The sequence below is a fragment of the Macrosteles quadrilineatus genome, unplaced genomic scaffold (genome assembly GCF_028750875.1).
Source record: "Macrosteles quadrilineatus isolate MER2022 unplaced genomic scaffold, UCM_ALF_1.0 Scaffold_8__2_contigs__length_117827958, whole genome shotgun sequence".
Classification (NCBI taxonomy): domain Eukaryota; kingdom Metazoa; phylum Arthropoda; class Insecta; order Hemiptera; family Cicadellidae; genus Macrosteles; species Macrosteles quadrilineatus.
Genome location: NW_026542601.1, coordinates 74,443,837 through 74,461,153, shown reverse-complemented (window position 1 = coordinate 74,461,153; position 17,317 = coordinate 74,443,837). Strand labels below are relative to the sequence as shown.

Genomic DNA, 17,317 nt, shown 5'->3' with positions numbered 1-17,317 from the left:
AAGTTGTGCTACGTGCCAAAGGTTTAAGGTCGAACAGACCAAGCCGGCCGGAGTTATGCATTTTCGCCCTCCAGGTGGGCCCTGGCACACGGTTTCGGCAGATCTTATGGGACCCTTACCACGTTCTAAAAAAGGAAACACGTTTATTGTAGCCTTCCAAGATCAGTACAGTAAGTGGACTGAAATGGCGCCACTTAGGAGTGCCACTGCCGCGCAAGTAGCTCAGAAATTTAAGGAACTGGTCTTATTGCGGCATGGGTCTCCTGAAGTGCTTATCGTCGATAATGGCACTCAATTTGGTGCTCGCGTATTCCAGGAGCTAGCAAAGGACTGGGACATAACCTGTCAAAATACAGCCCCATACAGTCCCCAGTCCAACCCTATTGAGAGGCGCAACCGGGTAATTAAAACCCTAGTTGCGCAAAGTATTAAGGGTTCTCAGCAAACCTGGGACGAGAGTTTGAAGGAAATCGTGTACGCTATGAATACGGCGGTGCACGAGTCTACCAAGTACACGCCCGCCATGTTGTGTTATGGTCGGGAGTTAAGGGTGCCTAAGGCGATCCGTGGTCCATTATTTGAGGTTGCTAATGACGGGGGTGAAATAACTCCTGATGAATTACACCACGAGCGAATGCAACGTTTTAGGGCTCTATACCAAGCAACTCAGAGAAACTTGCGAAACGCGTTTTCTTCTCAAGCTAGATATTATAATCTGCGACGCCGGGATGTACAATATGCGGTTGGCCAGCAAGTCTTAAAACGGACTCACATTTTATCGTCCAAAGCTAATGCCGTGGCCACGAAATTGTCGCCTAAGTATGAAGGGCCATTTGTTATTACCCGTAAAGTAGGCTACAATATGTATGAAATTCAATTGCCCGGATCAAGGAAAAAACAAACCGCTCATGTCAAAGATTTAAAGGCACTCCAGGAGCGTACGATTGTCGACTAAGTTATAAATAAGTCTACACAGTTGACTAATCCTAAATGGTCCCAATAGTTAAGTTTTCATTTCACTAGTATTAAACTGCTGTACATAGTTAGTGCGTAGCATATTTTTATCACTATTCTATCCAAAATTGATTGATTTCTCTTGTTTGCAGGTCCCGCTTTTGCATTGTAGTGCTTGGCTTGTGCATGCTACCATAGTTTCCCCACTGTTGCTTTACGCCATACCTTGTGCACTTTAGCATGGCTACCTTAAGGCCGATAATAAAAATTAGTAGTGGTGAGCTGGATGCGCTGTACAATAATGATTGTGTGGATGGACTAGTAATTAACGCCTACGTAAGGCTCCTAGAGCGCCGAAGTCGGTATTACCGTGAAGTGCCCTCCGCTTGGGCTTTTGACACGGAATTCTTTGGAGACTGGGCGAAGGGTGGTATCGGAGCTACCAGGGGGCGCGTGAGTAAAGTTGCCTTGTTCGGGCACAAACTGTTGCTATTCCCGGTACACCTTCCGGAGGTTAGTGAAGTGGGGCATTGGGCTTTGGTGGTAGTAAACACTCGGGCAAAGTTCTTGCAGGCCTACGACTCGGTCCACTTGCGCAGGGCTCCCCAAATGAAGGTAGTGCTTAGTTATCTAGAGAAGGTGGCGTTGATACAGGGGGTGGAGTTCAACCCCGAGGAGTGGTCCCTCTTTGAGACACCAGACGAGGCTCCGCGACAGCCTGACAAGACGTCATGTGGCGTCTTTTTGTGTGCGATGGCGGAAAAGCTGTCCAATAATTCGGGGATTATTAAAGATTTGAACATCAACCCATGCGAGTGGCGAAAGAAAATCGCCCGAGCCCTTAGGAGAGGGCGATTAGAAGACGAGAACTTCGCCCTACTTGAGGTTAAGCCGGGAGACGAGCACGGGCGGCGTTATGCAGGCTTTCCCCATGCCAGACCCCTACTTTTAACAATAGTCACTGGAGAAGGACGTCAAATAAGGGACGATTTAATGGAGGATCAAGTCAGTTTCCGGAGCTACAACTCATTTAGGGCAGCGCCCGTTTTTATTGATCTAACTGGGACGGAAGAGGAAGCTACCCGGGTGCCCGAGCTGGAAGAGGGGGAAGTCGTGGACCCGGTAGATCGACCATCGACACCGGTTCTGAGTATTTTGGCGAATGAGGACGATCTCGAGATCAGTGCTTCCGAAGACGGGCGAAACAGCTCTCGTCCATCGTTAACCATTGTGTCTACGCCATTGTGGAGGGAGGTGAGTAACACTCCCCTGGGACCAGATGAACTTCCCGGAGGATCAGAATGGCGGCGGAGGCCGAACCGCTTCTACAAAATAAGAAGGTGGAGAGAGGACGGGACCTTCTACCGGGAGAAAGTACTGAAGCCTCAGTACCGTAAGCCTCAGTATCGCAAGCCTCAGTACCGCAGGCGCTGGTACTAGTCGGGTTTATTTTTGGGGTGATTTGGGTGATTTCCTTTTAATGAGAAGTATTGTTTCCGTAGGCCTAGGGCCGTGTTTCTGTTACCAATTATTAGTTCCTTGTGACAGTATTCGTTAATTTTGCCAGAAGAGAAGTTTGTTATTTTAATTTTATTTTATATAGATTGTTAACAGTTGTTTTGTGTCATTGTGAAGTACACTTTTATTTTATTTTGAAAAGGGGGTTGTTTCATTAGCTTAGTAGCGTATTCAACCCTTATAAAAGTCTAAACTTTATTTGGAAAACATTTTTCCCGTCTGTTTTTTTTTCTTTCCCGAAAGTGAGAAGAGGGTGTAAGGTCCCAAATTGGACCTCTATTCAATTTTAAATTAGAGCGGGAAATGTTACCGGCAGTGTCCACCCGCAGCACTAGTAGCGTCTTAAGGACGTAGTGGTAGGGGTAGGGCGAGAGTTCTCCAGGACCTAGGATCAACCGACACTCGATCGGCCGGCGTGTAGCTGGTCACTTCCCTCTCTTGACTACTCCCTGTTAGCCCGCTCTCATTCACAAAAACCCATTGGGTAAAATAAACGTGGACGTCGTCCCTATTCTAAACGATCACCAACTGTAAGTACTCTGGGTATTAAATATAATTAATTAAATTCACTACTATTAATTTTGCTGTAATATTCCTTTTTGTTGGAATTTATGGGCCACGATAGTTTCGAGCTAAAACAGTTAGATAGGTTATACTCTTAACAAGACTATTTACGGGTATTGTTAGTTGTCTTCTTGAGAGTAGATTTATTTCATGGTGTAGACGGATAGTGGTCTACTATAGTTTTATTATTAAAATTCTATTGTTAGGGGACGGGCGAAACAGCTCACGTCCATCGATAGTAGCTTAGCTCTACAACTGTCTGTAACAACCACAAGTTATAATTGTTAAAGAACGTACTCTATTTAGTTTTATTATTAAAATTCGATTGTTAGGGGACGGGCGAAACAGCTCACGTCCATCGTAACCGATAGTAGCTCAGCCCTATTCCTCTTCATTCATAACCATAAATTATAGTGGTTACAGAACGCATTTTATTGTGTTAAATCGGATTACTAGGTGGCGGGCGAAAAAGCTCAGCTTATATTAAATCACTACTTATTACAAATTACGATGATTATTAGGTGACGGGCGGAACAGCCTTGTCGTGATCAGTCCCGTCGTGTGGTCTATTAATTAATACACATCTATCTAGATTAATACACTTAAAATAATTGTTTTAAACCTGATATATTCCCACGTCACACCCGGGTGAAACAACTCAGGGAACCTAGGACGTAGTTGTTAGTCGTGACAATAATTTTCGTTAGTTATTTTTAGTTTTGATTTTATTAGTTTTTATTAAAAGGTGAAGTAACCTTTGTAGAAGTAATTTTATTTTGGTGAGCGTAGGTAACGCACGAGCGATAGTGTTTGTTCACGGCTAACCTAAGGTTCTTCCTTTTTGTGACGTTTGATTAACTTTTTTTTACTTAACTTCAATGATAATAAAAACACGATCGGGGATTAATTGGCTTTAATTTGGGCAATGATGATGACCAATGATTTACTGAATCAATGATAACATCCTTTGGTCTGAGCCCAGCCAATTAATAATATAAATTGAACCCTGGACACACCTGACTGTTAGCAGATCCGAGGCATATAAGGTGTAGTTTTACCCCCCTCGGAATTAACACCTTACAATCTTATATATGTTAATGAAATCTTAGAAGAAAGTAAGCATTCCTATACTGAAAAATTTACAGCTACCGTAAGTTACACGACTTTTTCTAACCTATGAAATACATTTGATAACTTAGACACTAACTGTCTTGAAATACAAATGTGTAAGTTTACGTTTCATAGAGTTTTTGGTTAGCCTAAATGTGAAAATATTAAGTTTTTTCTTGATAGCTTAGGCCCTAAGTTAAAATCCTTCTAAGTTACAATCCATCAGAAGTAACTTAAGTTAACTAACTTAGTCTCTGATGAACGATGTTAGATAAGTTAATATCTGTGTGATGCCTGTAGGATTATTTATGTGGTATAACTGACTAGGCCTATAAGCCCAACTTAGATTAGCCTACCAGAGTATAAGACAATTTGGGTAGCCCAACTTATAGGTAGGCTATGGCGGTTTTAAAGTTTACCAGATCCCTTTTTTCTATTAACATCATAACATTGTGTTTATATCTTATGCAAAACTTAGGCCTACCGGTATTCTAAAAATGGGGCTGCACTTTAGTTTACGTCCTACGTTTACTCGCAAGTATCTAGCCTACTGCAGCTTGGTTGAGGTTATGTTAAGTTAGTTTAGAAAAGTTTCATTTTTGGGTAGTTAATGTACTATAGTAAATGTAGGACGTAAACTAAAGTGCAACCCTAAAAATCATTGAATAAAGTTAGGCAGATTGGAACTTGTGCAATTAACGTAGGACCTTTATAACTTAATTAATGTTTCGGAATCATATTCCAACCAAAAAATAGTAAGTTACCCTATCATTTTCATTTTCATTTTATTTTCATTTTATTTTCCACGGCAATGCCATTTACAAAATACAATCAGTTAAGATTACCTATAATAAGATTATATGAATACAAAATATTAAATTATAACAAAACAACATTTCATCAGCAATAACAACAATACAATCGATCAACATTGACAGCTATAAACTATGACATAACAAAAACAAGGCATAAGAATAATAATAACAATAACAATGATAATGAAATGTGTCTGAATCGTATGGTAGGATGTCTGAGTTTGATCTGTTGTATTCTAATGTAAGTGGTGTAGTTCTGTAGTATATAGTAGTATGAAGTCTGGTGTAAATCTGTATTTGGATGTGAAGTGTAATGTGGTGTGAATTAATTAAACGTGTAGGATTTTATGTTTAAGGGAGGCTAGACTGTCGCTGTAGAGGTCAACATGAGTTGAGAATTCGTTTCCTAGCCGTTGGAGTCGGATCATCGGACTATTACCCTGGTAGTTTGTTCTGTACTGCGCCCTGAAGAAAACATCTGTAGACCTGGTACTGCCTGGAACTCGAAATAACAGCTTTTCCAACAGCTGAGGAGAGTCAATTTTACCATTGATCAGTTTTAACAAGAAAGCCAGGTCCGCAACATCTCTTCTCTTGGCCAGAGTATGGAGGTTCAGCAGGGACTCAAGTTCTTCAACTGGGACGTCTCTATAGTTGTAGCCACATCTAACTCCCATCATTCTTACAAATCTTCTCTGAATTCGCTGTAACCGAGAAACGTAGATGTCATGGTAAGGTTTCCAAACCACCGCCGCATATTCCAAAATCGGGCGAAGGAGTGTCTTGTAAAGGGTAGTTAGAGTTGTTATTGAAAATCCATTTCTTGACACTCTGAAGATCAGACCGAGGACTCCACAAGCTTTCCTGCAGATTTCATCTACGTGGTGCTCAGGCGTAAGGGAAGAATTCCAATAGACTCCGAGGTCTTTAATTACGTGGCACCGGCTCAGGGGAGTACCATCCAACCAATAATCTATATGTACAATAGTTTCACGTCTTGTAAAGGATATTACATTGCACTTAGATACATTGAGATACATCAAATTCTGCTTGCACCAAGACTCGATGCCAGCGAGAGTTCTCTGCAAAGATTCACCATCACTAACATTTCTGATCGTTTTTCGTCAGATCGGTCTTCGTCGGAAGGTATCTATTTAATAAAGGGAAACACTTAGTAAAATAACTTAGCCTACCTATGGTTTGGAAATATATAAAATTGTTTTTGTTTCAAGCGCAGTAGCGAGTGAAGTGAAATTGAGGTTATGTTATATTATGAATAGTGGTGCATAACATTTCCTTGTTATTATATTGTGCAGTGCTTTTAGAGCTTCTCATTAAAATCACGGAAAACATACTAGCCTACTAGGCCTATTTAACCCAGAATGCCAACCGCATGGTAAAAAGCGTTAAGTACTTTGAGAAGCTTTGCCTCTCTCAAAGTATGTTTATATTGTTAAAAGTATAGTAACTTATGGTTATAGTTAGGCCTAAGTATGTTTTCTGTGTTAAAAAAATGCACTAATAATGAGAAGGAACTTACCGAGCAAGTAGTACAGTAGCTTCAAACTGTAAATCAAAACAATTATCTACAATATTCTAATTTAAAAATACATTTCCCGAAGTATGGATTTGGATTATTTTGTTCATCACACAAAACACAACATCAACATCAACAAACACACAATAATAAAGAACCGAAACACAGTCTAGTCTTAGTTTAGAACTCAAAAAAACAGAAACAAAGCAACGCAGCAAGCACAATTTTCAAGCTTCGCTTCAAAATTCAATCAACAGCAACAGCACGTGTGACTGTGAAGGAGTGAAGTGGAAGTGACTGACTGGGTGGGTGGCGGTGGCTGTTAAGTGTTAAGTGAGTGAGTACTACATTCCAATCCGATTCGATCCCATTGAATCCACTCCACTTCCACAGTCATCAGGGTGTTTTTTTTTTAAACTTGCATCTTTATTTATGTAAAAACCGCAATAGATAGAAATATGCAGTTTGCGGGAATCATCTATTTACGTAAGGGGCCCAATTTTTTTGAATTCTACGTTAGATTCACATTCCCCCCTCTCCCCCTGCCCCTAACTTAATTTTTTTAAATAGCAAGGTACCCCTTGTGACATATCAAATGAAAGAGCATGAAAAAAGAAAATGTTTGATGAAAAAAAAATTGAAAATCGGTTCATAAATTTGCGAGATATTTCCCCCTCCCCCTCCCCGGAACTTAATTTTTTTAATAGCAAGTTTCCCCTTGTGACATATCAAATGAAAGAGCATGAAAAAAGAAAATGTTTGGTGAAATTTATTTTTCATTTGATATGTCACAAGGGCGGGTACCTTGCTATTAAAAAACAAGTTATGGGTAGGGGAAAAGGGGGGGGATTATCTCACAAATTCATGAGCCGATTTAAAATTTTGTCTCGGGGAGTCCGAGGTCCTATGTTTAGTAATGTTAACTAAATGTCACTTTTCTCAGGAGTTAGAACAGGTAGGATAATGAAACTTGGTATACTTTTATAATAAGTAGTCACGGACACAAGATTTTTCATTTAAATTAAAAATAACTATTTTATGGGTTTTTATAGATTAAACAAAAATTTGTTTCAAAAATAAAATTTATAATTTTTTTTACATGCTTCTACTAAAGATATGATGAATTCCTTATGTCTGTGTTTAGAATAAGTCACTAAGACTACATGGTAAAATTTCACAGCTGTATGTATTACCAGTCCTGAAAAAAATTACATTAAAGTTTAAAAAAGTTAAGTTGCGAAATCGGCAAGAAAAGCCTCCAAGGGTCAACCAAGGGTCTACTAGTTTTACCTTTAAAACGTCACTGCAATTTTATGGAAAATATATTTTTTTATACATTTCTAGGTTAGTAATCAAAAATGTAAGTGTACCATTTTTAAGAAGAAGTTCTGTGCTATAAAAAGAACATAAAAAGTAAAAATTGAAAAAAATTAAAATATTTCGACTTTGACTCCCCTCCGAAATTATGACTGTTATTGGTTTCGAAATAACGCCTGGAATACTTTGCAATTGCTCGAATTCGAGCAACAGGTGCACTAGTATTAACTAATCAAAATCAATGACGACTGTTAAAACCGCGCAGGAAAAGCAAAGCGTTTTATCATAAATAAAACTTAAAGTTGTTTAGTCGGAGTTTATTTTTAAATAGGCTGTTATAAAACATTAAAAAACTGGTAAAAGTTTGGTATGGTAACTGCATTTTAAAATGCTTTAATAAACTAGTAAAAATTATATTACAACATTGTTTTTTACAAATGTATAGCAAGCATATAAAATGCATACAAATAAATTTTGACCCATGTTTTAATACCGGTATATAAAAAATTATCAAATTTACTTATATGACTTTGAAATACATGATAAGAGTTTGAAATGGGAATATACAACGAAAAAAGTTTGTTGGAATAGCACCTCTGCAAACTAATAGCATATAGGCCTACAAATTCACATTGTTCTTGGTTTTGAGCCAAACGCTGTACATTCTTGGACACTCTTGGGTTTGAAATATTTAATACCTAATCAAATTTTGTGAATTTTCTATTTAATCAGGTTTTAGATTTTATAGGTACTACAAATAAAACAACTTTGTACTCTGCTATTATATTTGCAGTTAAGTAATGGCTGCGGTGACTATTAAATAGTGAGTTGGTAAGTTGTTAACACAATTTGTTTGTTCTTTAGCATCAGATTTGTTAATGCTGACTGTGAATTCGACTCCTTTCAGCTCTAAATAAATTAATAACGCCATTGTATGTTCTGCACAGATATGGTGCTGATTCTGTATCATTTGGACCCAAGTCCTCCTGTGCGGTCCGTAGATCTGCTGATACACACCCTAGGACTCAAGGCTCAATACAAGACTGTCAATCTGTTTCATAAGGACCAATTAAAGCCCGAGTTCTTGAAGGTACCCTGTCTGCAGCTTTTATTTATCAGTGCTTAACTACTAAACATATCAACTAAACTAATTTCAATTTAAACTATCTCCCACTTCCCAACCACCAGCAAAACTTTCAGGCTGTAATCCATGCCACCAACCTCGATGTGCCACTTGTAAATCATCACGTCAAACCTTCATCATTCTGATTCTACCAATGTCACTTGCCAAATTTCCTGCAAAAAATGTCCTAACGACATGGCAAAACAACAAATGCTCTTGGAGTTCGTATGAATGGACGGCACTTGGCACAGATGAATACAATGAATTTATTAGATATTAGATATGATGTAAACTATCCTGATAAATAAATGCAATACTGTACTTGATATCCACAAGCATTCTCAAAATTCAACAGTGTTTTTTTCATTAAATTAAAAGGCATGAGAAAATTAGACAAAGACGAATCAGACATAAAATTAAGACTGCTTGAGCAAGCCCATCACTTAAATCTAAAAACGCCATCTAGTCTACATTTTAGATAGTATATAATATTTTTCTTTCTTTCTTTTTATCAAAATTTTCTTTTTTATATTTGATGAAAAAATTCTCCTTCCTTCTAAATCCTTCCTTCTAAATCCTTCCATTTAAATTAGATGTATTTTGGATTCTAAAACCATCTGATACTGCAAGGTTAAACATTATTTGTTTGTTCCTGAAGAAGGCTAATGCTGAAATAGTTTGAACTTTTTTTGTTATAGTTTTGTAATATTTTATTTTTTATAATGAAACAGCCGTTTTGTAATTACTATGAAGAAACTAATTTCAATTTATGGTAGCCTTGATTATGATGGGTGGAATTATATTGGCATTACCATTTTTTTTTTTTTTTTTTTTTTTGACTTCTAGAAATGTGTTATTTACACTCCTTTTTAGCGAATTTCCCATATAGGGAATAAGCTATTACCGTAGTACTCATGGTAAGACCTGGACGCGGGACCGATTTTTTTTTTCGTTTTGAGGTCCCTAGTGGCCAAAAACACCATCCGTTCAAATTCATATATATATATATATATATTTATATATTTATATATTTATATATATATATATGTGTCCGTTAGCACGATAACTCGAGCAAAAATGATCCGATTTTGATGAAATTTGGTACAAACGTGTAAACCTACGTTTATTCGAACGAGTTCGCAATCCAGCATGATCGGACCATGGGAACGGGGGTTTATGGGGGGTTTTATGGGGTAAAAATAGGTTTTTCCTATTTTTTACCCAAAAAACATAAAATTTAGCAATTTCTTTTCAAACCATTTTGTAGAGCTTAAAAAAACAAATAATTTAGTATATTGAAGCGTTATTATGCGCCTAATGGTTACGGAGAAAATTCCAAAAAATTGTAAATTTAAAATTCCAATGTTATTCTTATGGAGAATAAGTAAACTGTTGTAGTTTGCTTGTTTATGAACATATTTTGATCAAATTTGAAAAATATTTTTATTTCTTACTAACTATTAACATTTTACAAAAAAAGAACAGTTTTACCCTCCCTGATGCAGCAAACCTAAGTACTTGTTAAACTAATTCTATTTAAATAGGGAATAAATGTTATATTTTTAAGTAGACATTTCAGTGTAAATCCAATCAGTCAAATGGAAATTCGCTTAGTCTGCAGGTTTGCTGCGGCGGGGGTATTATTGGATTAACTCCTGCTAAAACTGTGTTACAAATAAACACAGTTTATTGGAAACAGATTAAGTCAAAGATATAATATAAAATATTAAAATTATAGATTTTTTAAATACCATGACAATGAGATGACTTTTTTCCACCTGACACAAACAAAAGGTGAAATGATCACCATAACACTCATAATATGCTTATTCAAAAATTTATATTCAACTTAAATTAATTTTCTGAATCAAGAATTACTATTTCTTCACTTGTAACTCCTAAATTAAATTAAATCTTAACAGTATCATAATTATAATGAAAACGTATTATAACAAGCGACAACACAGTTAACTCTGCAGCTTTAGATTATAATATACATTTAAATTTGTAATAGCTATTTACCTTACAAGTGTAGTAAGAGCGTTTTTACATTACGCAGGTGAATGTTGTGCAACGAGCGGAAGCGAGTTGCATAATTTACCTAAGTGATGTAAACACGCTCTTGCGTAACGTGTAAGGTACAAGATTTTACCTGACCCGACAATATACAGGAGGTTACGAACAATATTTTTTATTATCCATTTCACTCATCTTCTAACAGTAACGTTAATTTACAAACAAAAGCTATAAAACATTACAATAAAATTCAAGCGCACAGCTGATTTCTAGCGTTGGTCATTGGCTCCATAGAGGTATATTTTTTAAGTTAAGCACTCAATGTTATTTAAATGGGTTTCATTACCTCACCGAGTGAGTTTTTTTCAACTTTACATCACTCGAGAAGTAAAGAAGTTGTATACATCACGCTTGGGATAGGGAAGTTTAACATGGCGGGTTAGGTAAATGCCTTTGTAATAAGCTGTTAACATAGTAAATATTTTGTTACAGCTAAATCCTCTTCACACTATTCCAGTCATTGATGATGATGGATTCATACTTTGGGAAAGGTAAGGAAGTTTGAGCAGTTTGACTCTGATTTTTATGATAGTTGTTGTAGCCTTTGTTACAAAACAATTTGTAAATCTTTGTTTAATTTCCAGCCGAGCAATCCTTACCTACCTGGTCTCCAAGTATGGCAAAGACGATTCTCTCTACCCGAAAGATTTGCAGAAAAGAGCAATTGTTGATCAACGACTTCACTACAGTAATGATGTGTTCTACATTTTCATACAGATTATTGTAAGTCTAACATATCCGACAGGTTTTCATTGAGGAGGGAATCAATAGTTTAACAGTAATCTATACCATCGGTATCTAAAATAGTTAAAAAAATAAAAGGCTCAAGATATTGGAGCAATGAAAGTGTAGGTACTGATTGGATCTTGTAATTCTTGTAAATGAATCTAATATTTATATAGGTAAAACCAAGGTGGTGGGGGGGGGGGTTTATACCACATTTTGCTACTGACAGCTAATATAAATCATAAATCTTGGATATATTTGATTGTTAAAGTAGATTAAAGAATAACTTTCAATATAATATACACTTTAGTTATTTAATAAAACGCTATCCCAAATAAAAACTAAACTTGTTCTTTTATATGACAAATTGTTTCAATAACAAATTTTGAATAGACCCTACTGATTTTAAGGGGAGTCGCTACTCAAAAACTACCAATTTTGTAAAAAACTTGATTTTTTTTATTATTTTTTTATCTTGTTCTATGGATTGTAAGGTTTCAGAAAAACATAACATTTGGTATAATATATATTTTTTTCACTGTGAAAAAAATATTTGAAGTGAAGCGCGCACACCTCTTTTGGGGCATCAACTAGGCCTAGTATAAACCAACGTATAAACTTCAACCGCTGTTTTCCGCGACTTTAAAATTTTGTTTTTTTTTATGTATAAGTTCTTATAACTTTTTAACTATTGCAGCTATATGAATGAAATTTTTACCACACATTGTTTATACTATAAATCAACTTTCTGTGAATGGATATTGTAATTGGGTAAATAAAAGTACATGAAAAAAAATTTATAAAAATTTATAACCTATAAATTTTTCAAAAACTTATTTTTGAAGCCATAACTTATAAAATAATTGAGAAAATAACACGAGTATGCACAGAAAGTATGTGCTTTCCTTGCTCTTTAAAATAAGATATCGAACAATAAAATTGGTTCAGTAGTTAAATAGTTATAAGAGATTTAAAAAACCCCATTTTTTCCCGCCAAAAAACTTAAAAAACTCCAAAAAGTATGTAAAAAAATTTTTTTTTTACTTTAACGGCAGTAAATCTTTTTCTAAGACTAAATGAACTTAAAAAAGTATATATGATAATTTTTAAAAGGATTTTATTAAAAATCACTAGTTTCAGTAGCGACTCCCCTTAAGAATATAAAATTTTATAAATTAGTACAAGTTGGACTGAGCACAGATGTATCTGTACTGGTAACCAATATAGAAACAAATACTTAAGCCCTACAAAAATCATTATAAAATTGACGGTTACTCAGATGTTAGTAATTTAACTTGACATATTTACAGAAAAGAATTCTGTACTCTGACGCCACTACGATCTTGGATGAGCAGCTGGAAAAGGTAAAACAAACTCAGGAAAACATTGAGAAACTTCTGGAGGGACAAGCATTCATTGCTGGGGACTCCCTCACGGTTGCAGACTTCAGCTATGTGACTCTTGTTGACATTTTAGAGGTAGGCCTCTTTATTGATGTTGAAATTAAACTGGTTTTTCTTTTTTTACAACTAATAAATTTTCTAGAGTTCTTGTATTTTTATAAAGACCTACTAACAATACGGTAAAGTTAATCTTTTCAAACTATCGGTTCAAAATAGAATTGAAAAGGCTAGTTAAAAAAAAGGATGTAGGTAAATGATAAACTTGCCATCACAAAAAATTAATATGCAACCAGGAACAGAAATTTTGTTTTAATATTATGTTATGGGTCTATAACAAAGAACCTTTAATAATAAAATATAATTATAATATAAAAGTTTCAAAACTCCCATTGATAAAGCCACTGTGCCCTGATAAAGCATTGATTAAGCCATTTATTACAACTGATAAATTCATTCTTTATTTCTGGCATCTTCCCGGACAAATTATAGATTTCTAAAATCATTCCATTTTACAAAAAGGGGAAGAAATTAATGTCGAACATTATCGTCCAGTTTCTATTCTCCCTTCAATATCTAAAGTTTTTGAAAAAGCCATGCAAGGTGGACTAATGTCATTTTTAGAACAAAATAGTCTTCCAAATGACGAACAACATGGTTTTTGTAAAGATAAATCTGTCACCACAGCCCTGATCAATTTTACTGAATCAATAGACAAACAAGAAAGTATTGCTGGTATTTTCATGGACCTTTCTAAAGCATTTGATAGTATTTCACATGAACAGCTGCTACAGAAATCACATTATCCTGGAATTAAAAAAAATAGTATATTTCATTACTAGGACCGAAAGTGGCATTTTCCGGCGCGCGCACAAGTTTTTGTGTGAGGCGAAGCCGAACACAGGGAACGCAAATTTCACGTGCGAGGCGAAGCCGAGTACGTGAGAGCTATTTTCACGTGCGAGGCGAAGCCGAGGACGGGAATAATGGAGCAAGTGCCGGATAATAACTTTCGGTACGAGTTATGAACGATACTTTTCATCACAACGCAAAAATACACAAACACAGAATATCAGACCTCATCAGTAATATTACAATAATTATCTATCAATGAATTTGTTTAAACATAAAAATAAAATAAAATCTTCTAAAAGTAAACCTATGTTTATTTTTGTTTGAAGTTTAAAACATAAAATAAAATAAAATATTCTAAAGGAAACCTTCGTATATTTCTCAATACTTCAAACATAATAATAAAAGATGAAAACGACTTTGAACAATACATACAGCTGATTTGAATCATTAAATTAAACCGTAACAAAACACTAGCGCGCGTAGTGAATAAATGGAAAACTAATTGAGAGCGAGGGAAAGTAAATTTAGAGCGAGGGAAAATCAGCTGATCGATTTTCCCTCGCCCTAAATTAGAGCTTGGGAAACAGCTACTTTCATTGATGTCAGCTGTTATCGAAAATAGTTACTTTCGGTGAGGAGTGATGAAAACTCCTTTACAGTGGTTAAGGTCATATCTCACCAACAGGCAGCAGAATTCTTTTAAAGAAATACCCATCTACTCTATAGATAAACTGTTTATGAACGTATACAGCTATAGTTTTATTTTCTGCATTTGTTGTTTAGGTAAAGTATTTGTACATAGTAACTATAAGCTTGGCACTATTTATTGTACATCTTGTACATGCTATAAATAAAGATAATTTGAATTTCAATCATAAAAGAACTGTAAATGCTATGGAAGCTTGATTTACTATCATGAAACATTCACAGTGTTGTAGGGCTAAGGAGGCAATGTAGCACAATTATATCTCTGGTCCAGATAAAACCCTACTCCAAAAGTAACACAACAGTTTCATTTGATGTAAATAATATGAAGTGTTAATCACTAAAATGTTTCTTGTTTGTTTTCAGGTCTATCGCCCTACAGGAGACAAGTTTCCATTAACTAAAGCTTGGTTTCAGCGATGTAAATCTACAATCAAGGACTTTGATAAAATCAACAAAAAAGGAGCAGACCTATTGATAGAAAAACTCAAAGAAAAGCTTTCAAAGTGAATAGAAAAAGAGGAACAAATCTATCAGATGTTTAGCTTTAAATTAAAATACTGTACTTATTTTTAAAGTTGGTACCATAAACTGGGGGAAAAAATTAAACAGTAATGAAATTATAAAACCACTTTATTATTTTTTTGTACTTCAATGAGGAAAACAGTCTAAGTACTACCACAGATTAAACATACTCCCTTATTAGATTTTATTAGATCCTTATGGATCAACTAAAGACAATTGTATTGGTTCAGTCTGGTGCCACTAGGGGAGTCCCTTACAGTTTTTTCTTTCAATTTCAGTTACAGTATTACCTTGTTTAACCAAATAAAACGATCTGATCATAAACAATAGCTCGTCCCCTGGCTATATAACCAAAAAAGTAAAACACAAGTCATAAAATCAACCCGTAGAAACAAATAGAAACAAAATGTTGGCAACACTAGTGTGCAATACATGAATTGGACATGAAAAATGAGTTTCAGAATTTATAATGGAATAAGAAGTCTACTTATGTTAATTAATCAATGGTATTACCATAGACAAAGAGAATTAAATATAGACCGTCAGCTGTGCTGCGGTTACCATAGGTTCTGGCGCACACCGCTGGGATCGCCACGGTAGTTACAGCGCACGCGCTACGTAAACTACAGCGGTGTGCGCCCGAACTTATGGTAACCATGGTAACCGCAGCACGGCTGACAGTCTATATTTAATTCTTTTTGTCTATGGTATTACCAACGGAGCAGTATAGCATGTTTAATTAAAGGGGAATTACTAGTTTTCAAGTTTTAAAAGTACTTTAAAATTAAAAATATGAATAATTTTCAACTTTTTGACAAATAACACTTATAGTGAATTACACTATCAACCAAAACATTCATATTTTATTTAGCAAACTTTTTTAAAAATCTTAAACTAAATGAATATTGTATATAGTTCAGTGGATACATTTCCATGAATGTAAAGCTAATAATCAAACAAAATTTTCTTCTTAAAAACCAAAGTATCTTTTTGAATTAAATCTCTGTCAAATTTCTCACTATAAAAAATGTATCAAAACTATTAACCTAATTGAAAACATTAGTCTAATTTGCAGAGAATACAAATTGTAAAACTCTTAACCATCTATAAGAGCACTTAGTTCTAGTTTTAAAGTAGGCAACTACAGGTTGAAAAACTTGGCAAAAACTGCAAAGCTCAGACACAGTAACTAAAAAAATGCAGCTCCTTGCTATAAAATGTTGCTGGAGGTATTCCATTATTTGTTAAATAAAATATATGTGATTTTTTTAACCCAATCGTAAGACCAAGCCAGATTGTTTTGCAATCCATTTTCATTTTAACAAATCAGTTAGATAGGAAAATAAAAATACAAATAATTATTAAATGGAAACCTCCGCCAAGCAAAGTCTCGATTATTCAAACTAAATCACAGCAAGATCAACAGAAAGATTGGAAATTTCAGAAAATAATAAAAAAACTATTGTTAACACACTTTCACCACGCTACTCGATAAGCAGCTGGTTTCACCTCTCTTTTTGGATCAGAAAGTCATTGTTTATAGAAAGGGATGCGGTAAAGTCAGCTCGAGTACGGTAAATTAAATGTTTGCACTGGGCCTAACACCGTCTAGGGCCGATTTTTAAGACACCACTATTGTAACTAAAAAAACGCAAGATAAAGCAATACTCATGCACTCAAATTACACCACGACTCAGATGAGAGGGGTAGCAGAGAGTTATATTAGTTTGGGGAGGTGACGAGTAATAGGTGGTAGAAGGTAACTGTATTTACCACGCTAAAACAATCAGAATGTACAGTCAGGTGCAGAGGGCGCTTATCTTCTGAGTACAGACAATGAAAAAGATTATGTCTCAACCTACCCACAAGAATATACAGTGCACACAAAAAACCCTTTTGATTTCAAGGTACTCGAACACCCAAGGAGAGGGTCGGATAACTTGGAAGGCTGGATAACAGTCAGATAAAACAGGAAGTCAGATATAAAGGGAAGGTAGGATACTGTTAATATGAACGTTCTATGTGTATTATGGATACGTTCTATGAAATGGCGACCATACAAATTAGGTATTTTAAGCCAAGATGAATGGAG

General features: G+C 35.4%; 2 protein-coding genes across 2 annotated transcripts in view; one reads left to right on the top strand and one right to left on the bottom strand.

The window, feature by feature from the left end:
- Positions 1-6,662, bottom strand: part of LOC128999332 (uncharacterized) — a 42,659-nt gene extending 35,997 nt beyond the window's left edge. Inside the window, exon 1 of the mRNA XM_054425771.1 lies at positions 6,502-6,662. The gene's annotated coding sequence lies outside the window, so the exon portion shown is untranslated. The remainder of the gene's footprint in view (positions 1-6,501) is intronic.
- The window catches only part of LOC128999333 (glutathione S-transferase D7-like), a 61,606-nt gene extending 46,278 nt beyond the window's left edge, over positions 1-15,328 (top strand). The window contains exons 2-6 of the mRNA XM_054425772.1: positions 8,763-8,905; positions 11,447-11,505; positions 11,599-11,737; positions 13,051-13,218; positions 15,067-15,328. Of these exons, the coding sequence (XP_054281747.1) occupies positions 8,765-8,905; positions 11,447-11,505; positions 11,599-11,737; positions 13,051-13,218; positions 15,067-15,210 (651 nt within the window). The 5' untranslated portion in view covers positions 8,763-8,764 and the 3' untranslated portion in view covers positions 15,211-15,328. The remainder of the gene's footprint in view (positions 1-8,762; positions 8,906-11,446; positions 11,506-11,598; positions 11,738-13,050; positions 13,219-15,066) is intronic.
- The last annotated feature ends 1,989 nt before the right edge of the window (positions 15,329-17,317 follow it).